A 12,612-nucleotide genomic window follows, 5' to 3' on the forward strand; every position below is an offset into this window, starting at 1 on the left:
TAGGTATAAATATTTCATATCCATTAATTTATGGAATTCAGTTAAGTATTTACCGAAAAAATAACTTCAAAATTTCAATGACTTTTATAGTAGAATTCCTACTATAATTAATTAAATATTGTTTAACGCGTGTCATTGTATAAGCAAGGTTTTTCTTGTACATTTTCCCAAGAGACATCTTTAGCTTTATTATTTTAGTCTCATTAGTCGGAACTTTGATCTTAATCAGGGGGCATTTCAAAACCGAAATCGAGATGGTACCGAAACGTCCGCGCCCCGAACTATCTAAAATTTCTTACCCATAATGCAATTGATGCCGCCATTTTTATATCAAAAATAGAAGCCGGGAACCCACGCGACCGAAGAAACTGTTGAAAAAAACAAAATAAGGATAAGCGTATTGAATCAAGATGTCAGACAAATTAGACCTAAGTCTAGATGACATCATAAAACAAAACAAAAAGAAAGGAGGCCGTGGTGGCGGTCGAGGAGGGGGTCGCGGTGGTGGTGGAGGTGGCGGCAGGTTCAACAAAAGCCCCCGCGGTGGAAGGGGTCGGGGAGGAAACCGTGGCGGCGGAGGAAGAGGGGCGTTCCGGGGCGGCATCCAGAAGAGAAGGGCCAGCACCGGCAGATCTCCACAATTCAGTCGGGTAAGAGTCTGAAATGAACGTCCGATATGCGTTGTTTCAAACAATGACGTAACACAATTCTTCTGTTTGTCTAATGTTACTGACTGGTTCTAGACATGATATAAACTAAGATATTTATATATATTTATCTAGTTGTAATGTTTTAAAGGATATAGGATTGAGTGATTTTTCTTTGACACAGTCAGTTGTTGAAGAAAAAAGTCCAGTTTCAAAATATTTGTACCACTGTTTAATGTTTATTGCCATATCTTTATACTTGCTTAATATAGTTCATATTCACCACTAAAGAAAGAAAATCACAGCAAGTCATTAAAATTGTTGACAATCTTAAATACAACTATGTAGGAACTGATACCTGCATAAAGTGCTTTGAATGTTGTGCATTTATTGCAATTTTCTATTCTGATTTTGGAAATTGTATTGCAGTCCAAAGAAATCCCAGATGTGTGGCAGCACGATATGTTTGATGGTGGAGTTGCCCCTGTAAAACGTTTTGGAGGTGGAGTAGGAGGTGGAAGTGGAGATGGAAAGCTCCACATCTCAAATCTCGACTTTGGTGTGAACGACTCAGATATACAGGTATGAATGTGGTTAGAGTCCTCAAAGATATACACTATTAGTGAAATTATAGTAAAGTGTCTTTTTTATTATCGAGATTGATTCATATTATGCCAGCAGTGTTTTCTCTTCGTCACCACTTTTAAACTGATGTATAAGATGGTTAGACCCTTAGTTTTCTAATTTTAAATGAATAAATTTGAAGAACAGACTAATGATGATTCTTTTTCAATGATTTTTTTTTTATATTTTCAACTCTTTTTCAAGAATTTTTGTGACTAGTTCTTAGCATTATTTCATTAGAAATATCTTCATATACATTCTATTTGGTTTACGTTATTGATTTGTTGAACTACTACACAATGAAATTTTGTCCATACTTCTCAGAAAAAATGATGGATATTGAAACTGGGTTTAAATATTGACCCTAAAGCAAGTCATCAATAACACTGTTCACTGAAGTGGCCGACTGTGCTGTGCATTTATATTATTTACATGCAATCGTTAGTAAACAAGATGCATGCAAATGAGACTTTGCCCAGAGGGCATGTGTATATTTTCTGTCAACATACAATATGTTTATTATACCCCCGCAAACGAAGTTTAGGGGGGTATATTGGTTTCACCCTGTCCGTCTGTCTGTCTGTCTGTAGACGCAACTTTGTCCCCCCTATAGAATTTTTTATTACTGCATGGAACAGTTTGAAAATTTGTACATATGTTGAACACCATCTGAAGATGTGCACCTGCAATTTTTTTTAAGATCAGACAAGATTTAATGATTTTATGACAGTTTTCATTTTCCTTATTCTATATATTGTACACAAATGTTGAAAAGTAAGGGAGGTAATCCTTACAGATTTTATTAATTAATTAATAGAAAGCACTCTAAAATATATTTATATAAATACATCCAGATGGAGTTTTTTTGTCTTTGTCTTAATTAATAAAAAAAAAATTATTTTTTATAAGTATTCTATCAACTGACAATGGAAAGTTTTTGTTTGTCAATGATAAATTCTTAGGAGCTAATGAGAACATCAAAGACAAGTGTGGCTGAATTCATTTGTCCCAAGGGAGCCATTATCTGAGCCATGGTTCAAATGGAGCATGTGTTTAGGGGAAATTGATAATCTGTAAAATGGGTGATGGTTTTGGGGCTATTTTAAAACTGTTTCATGTAAACCAAAAGGTCTATCATTATAAGGAAATAAATAATATATTAATTATTAATAAAGAAGTTAAACTATTTTTAGAGGTTGTTTAAATTTATTTGTCAAGTAATTTGATGAAGTGACCCTATTGGGCATTAATTTAAATGAAATTCAAAATTACTGATATGATTGAAGTGTTTTGGCAATTTTAAAATTGTTTGTAATATTAAATTTTCTTTTTTACATATTTTTACATAGTATGGTAATTATGGTAATGTTTTGGGAGTTTATTAAATTTAACAAGCTCATCAAAGAAAATCATAGTCCTATGGGATCAATTTTCTGATTTGGAGTTCAATTGTGCCATAGGAGAAAGTGAGGAAAATTTGAAACAACTAATTGCATCTGTCAAGACTCTTATTAGAAAGATATTGAAAGTTTTATCAACAGAAGAGCATTGCTTGGCTACCGGTATTTCTATTCACTGCAAAGGGAGGGGTTATTTTCATTTTGTTGGTTTTTCTTTAAATCAATTAAATTAAAAAAATATATCATCAAATACATACATTTGTAAATGTATTACTGTTATAGATATGTATTTACAGTGAAATTCTGACAATTTTGATTTTAATTTTTCTTTGTTAACTATTTTTTTTTTTTTTTACATTTCTAGAATTGTTTTTTGTATGTGTTCCAAACCTTAATTATTATTCAATTCAATTATTTGTCCCATTTGAAATTAGCCTAGCGGGGGTATTAGTCCCATTAGGACAGTTCTAGTTTGCCATTTCTTCCATCGTACCAAAGTTATTCGCGTAACTTGCTTTGTGCATTCTACATTCTTGGAACGACTTGTCAAATAAGCGTCAATCGTAATCATTGAAGTCTAAGTTAAACCTATTGTATACATGTTTGCTAAATTACAAGACGTACATGTACCAGTAAATATAAGAATTTCGAGTTGGGCATGTTAAAATATGAATGGGCTGGGTTAAGGTATTCAATGTATAACGAAGGGATATTGAACAGTTTTGAATCATTTTAAACTAGTTAAATATGTATTGTTAGATAACTATGAAAGTGAAATGAACCACATTCACATGACAGACAACATATAAGGAGCTGGTCATTTTGCACGTTAAATTTTTTTAAAGAGTTATCTCCCCTTTATAAAAAAAGAAAATTTTAATTTCATCAAAATATCTGCAGTAATTGATTTTATTTCATATTTTAATAAAGAGACATTTTATGCAGGTATTAACCAAAAGAGTTTTACTAATCATAAGTTACTTTTTACACTATCTTAATAAAACATATGTTGCGCATAGACTTCAATGCAAAATTCAAGGTGTAATTAGTTGGACCATAATCAACATTTTGAAAATTCCTTCGGTGGAGTATTTTATTTTGAATACACCTTCATAATGATATCATGATTAAGAATATCGGACCATTCATTTATTTGGTACAAAATGTGGCGGTTATACATCGAATACCTTAAAATGATGGGTCTACATGCCCGAAGGGCATGTGCTGAAAAAAATTTGTTGTGAAGACTGGTGAGCCAAATACATTCAATAAATAGTATGTTTTTTAATCATTTTTATATTCTTTTGTACAGGAGTTATTTGCTGAGTTTGGTCCCCTGAAGATGGCTGCTGTTCATTATGACAAGTCAGGGAGATCTATAGGAACAGCAGAGGTTGTGTTTGAGAGACGCCTAGATGCACAGAAAGCTATGACTCAGTACAATAATGTCCCCTTGGATGGTAAGTGAGAGACAATTTTATGCCAAGCTCTAGGCCTATATATCTGCAGTTTGTTCCAATCGAGTTGTTAGAACCAAATTATGGTAATTTGTGGACCACTCATTCAGTCCCTCTGATAAGTCGTGTAAAAAAAAATATATTTAGATAGTTCATGATTATCTTTAAATGTAATTACACATACAGGTGCAGTGTAACATTTGTATACTTGATGTGAACTGTTAATTTGGTTGAAATTTCCAGGCAGGCCAATGAATATTCAACTGATTGGTGCCACGGAGTCAGCAACAAGTAGAATAGGAAGGCGGGGTGGATCTGGTGGTGGAGGCGGAGGAGGAGGTGGTGCAGGTGGAAGGTAAGTTGTACGTTTAATCATTTAGGTGCTCAGCACATCATTGTTTCATCAGATGGATCTATTAATAATTATACCCCCCGCAAACGAAGTTTGGGGGGGTAAATAGGAATCACCTTGTCCGTCTGTCTGTCCGTCTGTCTGTGCAATCGTGTCCGGTCCATATCTTTCTTATGGAGAAACATTGGAAGTTCTTACTTCACACAAAGATTGCTTATGACCTAAGGGTGTGTCATGACCTTGACCCAAGGTCATTCGGGCAAGGTCAAGGTCACTGGCAGAAAAAATACAAAATTCGTGTCCGGTCCATATCTTTCTTATGGAGAAACATTGGAAGTTTTTACTTCATACAAAGATTGCTTATGACCTAAAAGTGTGTCATGACCTTGAACCAAGGTCATTCGGGCAAGTTCAAGGTCACTGGCAGAAAACATACAAAAATTTGTGTCCGGTCCATATCTTTCTAATGGAGAAACATTGGAAGTTATTACTTCACACAAAGATTGCTTATGACCTAAGGGTGTGTCATGACCTTGACCCAAGGTCATTAGGGCAAGGTCAAGGTCACTGGCAGAAAAAGTGCAAAATTTGTGTCCGGCCCATAACTTTCTTATGGAGAAACATTTGAAGTTCTTAATTCATTCAAAGATTGCTAATGACCTAAGGGTGTGTCATGACCTTGATCCAAGGTCATTTGGGCAAGGTCAAGGTCGTTGGGAAAAATAGTGCAAAATTCGTGTGTCCGGTAATTATCTTTCTTATGGAGAAGCATTGAATGTTCTAACTTCACACAAAGTTTGCTTAGGACCAAAGGGTGTGTCATGACCTTGACCCATGGTCATTTGGGCAAGGTCAAGGTCACTGGCAGAAAAGGTGCAAAATTTGTGTCCGGTCATTATCTTTCTTATGGAGAAGCATTGAATGTTCTTACTTCACACAAATATTGCTTATGACCAACAGTTTTAAAAAAAATAGAGCAGTTGTTATATAAAGAAAATAGACGGTGAAATAGATTCATCCAATATTTTCTATAATTGGAAAAATACACGCATTATGATTTTTATCTTAGCGGGGGGTATCAATTGTGAGCTTGCTCACAGTACCTCTAGTTTTATTTTACAAGTGATCTTACAATTAAAAGATTTTATACATAGATTTAAAAAATATCAATAAATAACTATATTCCCTTCTATAACATTTTTTATAAAAAGTTAAAAATTTTGATGTATATTATTAGCTATATACTATTGTACTTGTATATAACAAGAAGTATAAAACTTAAGAAAAAGAAGGACTTATTATACATATATTGAATTTGTGTTAATATATTTGAAGTTGGTTATTGCTCTAAAATTACCCATGTATGAATTGTTTGATTAGGTTTGGAGGTAACAGGTCTCGAGGAGGAGGAGGAGGAGGAAACAGAGGTGGGGGTAGGGGCGGAGGCAGCAGGGGAGGAAGAGGCCGAGGGGGACGCAGCAACAAAACACAAATGACAGCAGAGGAGCTAGATGCAGAGCTTGATGCTTACAACTCAAAGGTAATGTTCTCATTTTTTAGCTCACCGAGACGAAGTCAAGGAGAGCTTATGCTATACCCTCGGCGTCGGCGTCGGCGGTGGCGTCGGCGTCGGCGTCGGCGTCCGGACCTGGTTAAAGTTTTTGTTGCAGGTCCTGTATCTAAGCTATTACGTGTCCTGTCTTCACCAAACTTGCATGGATGATGCATCTGGACCTACTTATGGACTTGAAAGACTTGGATGCTGAATCTGGGTCCTAAATTTCAGATGCTGGAGGAGGTTAAGGTTGTTGGACCAGGTTAAAGTTTTTGTTGCAGGTGCCCTCTGATAGCAATATCTTAGTTACTGCTGGTCCGTACTTCACCAAACTTGCATGGATGGTGTGTCTTATGATACTGATGCACCAGACAGGTTTGAGTGCTGAATCTGAGCTATAGGTTTCGGATGCTGGAGGAGGTTAAGGTTTTTGGAGCAGGTTAAAGTTTTTGTTGCAGGTGCCCATTGATAGCAATATCTAAGTTACTACTGGTCCTAACTTCACCAAACTTGTATGGATGATGCGTCTTATGATACTGATGCACCTGACAAGCTTGAATGCTGAATATGAGCAATAGGTTTCGGATGCTGGAAGAGGTTAAGGTTTTTAGAGCTGGTTAAAGTTTTTGTTGCCGGTGCCCTCTGATATTATATCTTAGTTACTACTGGTCCTAACTTCACCAAACTTGTATGGATGGTGCGTCTTATGATACTGATGCACCTGATAAGCTTGAATGCTGAATCTGAGCAATAGGATTCGGATGCTGGATGAGGTTAAGGTTTTAAGAGCTGGTTAAATAAAGTTTTTGAAACAGGTGCCCTCTGATGATGATATCTTAGTTATTACTTGTCCTTACTTCACCAGACTTCCATGGATGGTGTGTCTTATGATACTGATGCACCTGACAGGCTTGAATGCTGAGTGTGAGCCATAGGTTTCGGATGCTGGATAAAGTTAAGTTTTTTGGAACAGGTCACATGTTTAATAGATGATAGTATACTATTTCAAACTTGCATAGTTGATTTAACTGTAATATGAATGAATCGCAGAGGTAGCTTCAGATGCCAATGCACCTGATGGGCTTGAATGCTGAATCTGAGTCATAGGTTTCGGATGCTGGATGAGGTTTAGTTTTTTGGAACAGGTCACATGTTTTATAGATGAAAGCTTGCATAGTTGATTTAACTTTATTATAAATTAAACGCAGAGGTTGCTTCAGATGCAGAGCCTGATCTCCATTATCAAGGATGCTAAAGAAATCTCCTACCTCACTCAAACCAGATTGATAGATAGATGTGTTTGTTGATAAATGATATAACATGATTCCTATGATATAGTATTGTATGATATGAAACAATATTGTTTGATATGATACAATATGATATCATATGTTATATTATAATAAGTTATACGACACGATATGAAATTGTATCAATTTTTTTGATATTTTATGATATGATATTGTATCATGATATTGTTATGTATAGTATTGTATATTATGATACAATATTGTATAATATTATATTGTATTTTTAATTTATTATTTTATCAAATGATACAATTACATAAGATATTGCAAACTATTATATTGTATCCTATGATACAATATTGTATATTCTATAATATTGTATCATACAATATTTATAATATGATATTGGTTTTAGTAATATAGAATTATATCACATGAAATTGTATTATATGATATTGTAATATTATATTATATTGTATCATACGATATTGTATGATATGATATTGGTTTATATGATATATTATCATATCACATGAAATTGTATTATATGATATTGTAATATATATTATTGTGTCATATGATACAATATGTATCATATAATAATGTATTTTATAATATTTTACTTTATCACATAATATTGTATCATTTGATAAGATACAATGTTGGAATCAAATTATATTGTATTATATGATATAATATCATATAATGTATCAAATATGTTTCAGTGTCATTCAATACAATATCATACTATATTATACAATATAATATCATGTTTCAATGTTATGATGTATTATGTAATATGATATTGTAATATAATACTATATTGTATTATATTTTATGATATTGTATAATGTGATCAAACACAATAAGGTATAACACAATACATTGTCATATCATACGTTACAATTTCATATCTCATTATTGTTTATTACGGTATTTTATTGTATTATATGATATATATTATATATATGACATGATGCAATATTTAATTTTATATCATTGAATTGATAAACATATGAACATATGATTATCATAAAAAAAATTATCAGATGATATACAATATTTTGTCAAAACAGAATCCATGAATAACCAAGATCATAAAGTATGATTTTCATATAAAATGATAAAGGTGGTCTTATGAAGGTGATGTCTCATAAGGGTGATGCTCCGTCTCGGTGAGCTAAGTAATCTATGATTACCTATGTTTTCTTCTATTTTTTGGTGATATAAAATTCCAATGCCATAACTGATATAGACCTGTTAGGCTGTTACATATATTGTATGCATATAGAATTAACAGTTTACACAAAATGTCAATAAAAAAAAAGTTGTTAAAAATTTAAAATTCGTTTGTTAGACATAAAAATGTTTTTAAATTTGTGCATGGGTCAGATTTTATGCCTTTGTGGAGTACATGTAAACTCTCTAGATAAACAAGCCGGAACTTTCCGATTGAAGAATACTTGTATTTATTACAAATGTAAAATTTATAACGTGTAAATGTAAACAATATACAAAACATACAGTACCTTTAGTAATCTACTAGTTTCTAGAAACATGTTCGGGAGGGAAAAATTTAGTGGTCTCCATGTCAAAATTGCATTTCCCAAATGGACTGAATTTTAGCTGAGAAAAAAAAAATGTTAATTGGATTGCAGACTTAACATCCAACTCTGAATTATTAATGTTTTTTGTAGATGGAAACTGACTAAAGAGGAGGCAGCTGGCATTAGACAATTCATCTACACTACACTACATTATTACTGACCAAAGACTCTGCTTTAAGAAAGTAAGAGTATATGAACTCCTGCAGATACTGTGTTTGTATGTGACGGCCAGTGATACATACATATACTCAATACCTGTTAACAGAACAGTGTGTATCTGACATTCGCGGTCAGTATTGTAACATGCTGTAGTGTACCAGTTATATCAATGTACATGTATTGAACAACATGCCATGAACTGATGTGATTTTTAGTATAGGAGTTCAGCTTTGTATTTTTAGGTATTGTTTTAAAACTACATGTAGGTAGGAAAAACTTTGAATAAACTTTTATTCTGTGAATTTGGTTTATATGAAGTTAAATTACACTTCAATATGCACCTCTCTTCTGGTGCTTAAAAATAATGAGAGAGATTCATGTTTGTTTTTAAAATTTGAATTTGAATATAATGTAATTGTAATTGTAATTTTTTTTATTTTATGGAACTAAAAAAAGTTTTTTTATTTTTGTCTCATATTCATTGACATTTTCCTACATCATACATGTCATAAAAATACTGTATGTTCCGAGTTTTGTATATAAATTGTCATTCAAAAAGAACCTTATTCTCTTATTCTTTCATTGAATTCATTCAGATTAATTTCAAGTTTATGGATCTGTTACTATCATAGGTTTTCAGATAATAATATTTTAAACAGATTTACTATTGTCGTTTTAAACTGTGGTCTTCGATAATAGATGGACCTTCATTCCAGTTGGAAAGACTGTTGCAGTACTGGTAAATGTCATGTTAGTCCAACTGGTGCTGATCAGTGTCCATACCAACTGTTGTTTTAAATTCTGTAGAATGTGTGGGTTTAACCAGTATTAAACTTCAGGTTCAGTCTGACCTTGACCTCAATTGACCTTCAGTTCAAAAGGTCATAGACGCCAGGTAAACTGACCCTTGTAAAGTATTGCGCTACCAGATTTTTATACCCCCGCAAACGAAGTTTAGGGGGGTATATTGGTTTCACCCTGTCCGTCTGTCCGTCTGTCCGTCTGTCTGTCCGTCCGTCTGTCCGTCTGTCCGTCTGTCCGTCTGTCTGTAGACGCAACTTTGTCCCCCCTATAGAATTTTTTATTACTGCATGGAACAGTTTGAAAATTTGTACATATGTTGAACACCATCTGAAGATGTGCACCTGGAATTTTTTTTAAGATCAGACAAGATTTAATGATTTTATGACAGTTTTCATTTTCCTTATTCTATATATTGTACACTAATGTTGAAAAGTAAGGGAGGTAATCCTTACAGATTTTATTAATTAATTAATAGAAAACACTCTAAAATATATTTATATAAATACATCCAGATGGAGTTTTTTGTCTTTATGTCTTAATTAATAAAAAAGAAATTATTTTTTATAAGTGTTCTATCAACTGACAATGCAAAGTTTTTGTTTGTCAATGATAAATTCTTATGAGCTAATAAGAACATCAAAGACAAGTGTGGCTGAATTCATTTGTCCCAAGGGAGCCATTATCTGAGCCATGGTTCAGATGGAGCATGTGTTTAGGGGAAATTGATAATCTGTAAAGTGGGTGATGGTTTTGGGGCTATTTTAAAACTGTTTCATGTAAACCAAAAGGTCTATCATTATAAGGAAATAAATAATATAATTATTAATAAAGAAGTTAAACTATTTTTAGAGGTTGTTTAAATTTATTTGTCAAGTAAATTGATGAAGTGACCCTATTGGGCATTAATTTTAATGAAATTCAAAATTACTAATATGATTGTAGTGTTTTGGCAATTTTAAAATTGTTTGTAATATTAAATTTTCTTTTTTTACATATTTTTACATAGTATGGTAATTATGGTAATGTTTTGGGAGTTTATTAAATTTAACAAGTTCATCAAAGAAAATCATAGTCCTATGGGATCAATTTTCTGATATGGAGTTCCATTGTGCCATAGGAGAAAGTGAGGAAAATTTGAAACAACTAATTGCATCTGTCAAGACTCTTATTAGAAAGATATTGAAAGTTTTATCAACAGAAGAGCATTGCTTGGCTACTGGTATTTCTATTCACTGCAAAGGGAGGGATTATTGTCATTTTGTTGGTTTTTCTTTAAATAAATTAAATTAAAAAAATATATCATCAAATACATACATTTGTAAAAGTATTACTGTTATAGATATGTATTTACAGTGAAATTCTGACAATTTTGATTTTAATTTTTCTTTGTTAACTATTTTTTTTTTTTTACAATTCTAGAAATTTTTTTTTGTATGTGTTCCAAACCTTTATTATTCAATTCAATTATTTGTCCCATTTGAAATTAGCCTAGCGGGGGTATTAGTCCCATTAGGACAGTTCTAGTTTAAGATGTCTAAGCTTTAAAGCTGTCAAAATTCATACATAGTGGAAACCATACTACTCTTTGGGGTCAATTAACTGTTGTTGCCGTATCTTGTATAGTCTACTGATCCAAAACAAGTACATGTATTTTGGATAACATTGTCAGAATCCCACAACCATTCTTGCTTATGCTTACCAACCATATGCCTTATCAATGAACTCTTGAAGTCATTAGAGGTATGAAATAGAAAGTCATACCGTATATAAAGTAATTTTTGCAATGATCTAATTTTCGCTTTTTTATGCAACACAAAGAAAATATGTCCGGTATTTTTGCTAAAAATTAGTATAAAAAACTTTTTAAATTGCAAAAAATGACCGAGGCAAATAATAGTAAGTCAAACAATTCCCTCATTTTCACAAATTTTGTGACACTGAAAAAACCCCGATTTACGGTACTGTGAAAGCATGCATGCAGTTGTTGATAGGAAGTACAAGCATTAACATGATTGGTAGGATTCTTTCACATGAAAGAATTTTGTAAAGGGGCAATGAATTACTTAAAACAAAAAAAATCAATAATTAGGGCCACAGTCTGTGAGTGGCCACTGGTTTCTGGCAATGATTGAGTTAGAAGATATCAGGAATTCAGAAATAAACTGGCTGTATAACATGTCTAGTGTAGAAATGTAATAGTAATGAAGTGACATTTTTCTCATATTTTGATAATGAAAAAATATGCCATACTACATTTACAAGTATCTTCAATCCCAATCTGATTAAAATAAGATGCTTACAACTCAAAGGTAATGTCCTCATTTAACATCTAATTTAATGATAGCAGATTAATTCAAAACATCTAGTTTTAATTGGATTGCTTCAATCCAAACTTGTCTCTCATGCATTAACAATAAGGTCATTCAGATCACAACAATGGGTATGTGTATTTTAAAAATGCTCTGCAATATACTGTCCAGATAATTAAAATACATACTGTAGATTCCATATTTTACACGAGTACAGGTACTTAATTCTGCAATTCAACTGTTTTGCATCAAATCGCAAGAATATGAAATCACACTGGACAAATTTTTATTATAGTTTCATTAAGTTTACATCTCATCTGTCCACAAATTAAAAGCAAGATTTTAATATTCAAGAGATGTGCTTTTCCTTTGCATCTTGTCATATTGAATTGCAGTTGTTTTATTGTTCTAATAAAGATAATAAGAGATGCTTTGTTTATTACTAAGA

At 32.5% G+C, this 12,612-nt stretch overlaps 1 protein-coding gene across 1 annotated transcript; it reads left to right on the top strand.

The window, feature by feature from the left end:
* Positions 1 to 302: 302 nt before the first annotated feature.
* Positions 303 to 9,612, top strand: LOC128166246 (THO complex subunit 4-like). Its single transcript, XM_052831280.1, has 6 exons — positions 303 to 650; positions 1,077 to 1,229; positions 3,984 to 4,131; positions 4,372 to 4,483; positions 5,861 to 6,020; positions 8,983 to 9,612. The coding sequence occupies exons 1-6, from the start codon at positions 411 to 413 to the stop codon at positions 8,995 to 8,997; spliced, it is 828 nt and encodes a 275-aa protein (XP_052687240.1). The 5' UTR covers positions 303 to 410; the 3' UTR covers positions 8,998 to 9,612.
* The last annotated feature ends 3,000 nt before the right edge of the window (positions 9,613 to 12,612 follow it).

This window comes from Crassostrea angulata, chromosome 10, assembly GCF_025612915.1.
Source record: "Crassostrea angulata isolate pt1a10 chromosome 10, ASM2561291v2, whole genome shotgun sequence".
NCBI classification, from domain to species: Eukaryota; Metazoa; Mollusca; class Bivalvia; order Ostreida; family Ostreidae; genus Magallana; species Magallana angulata.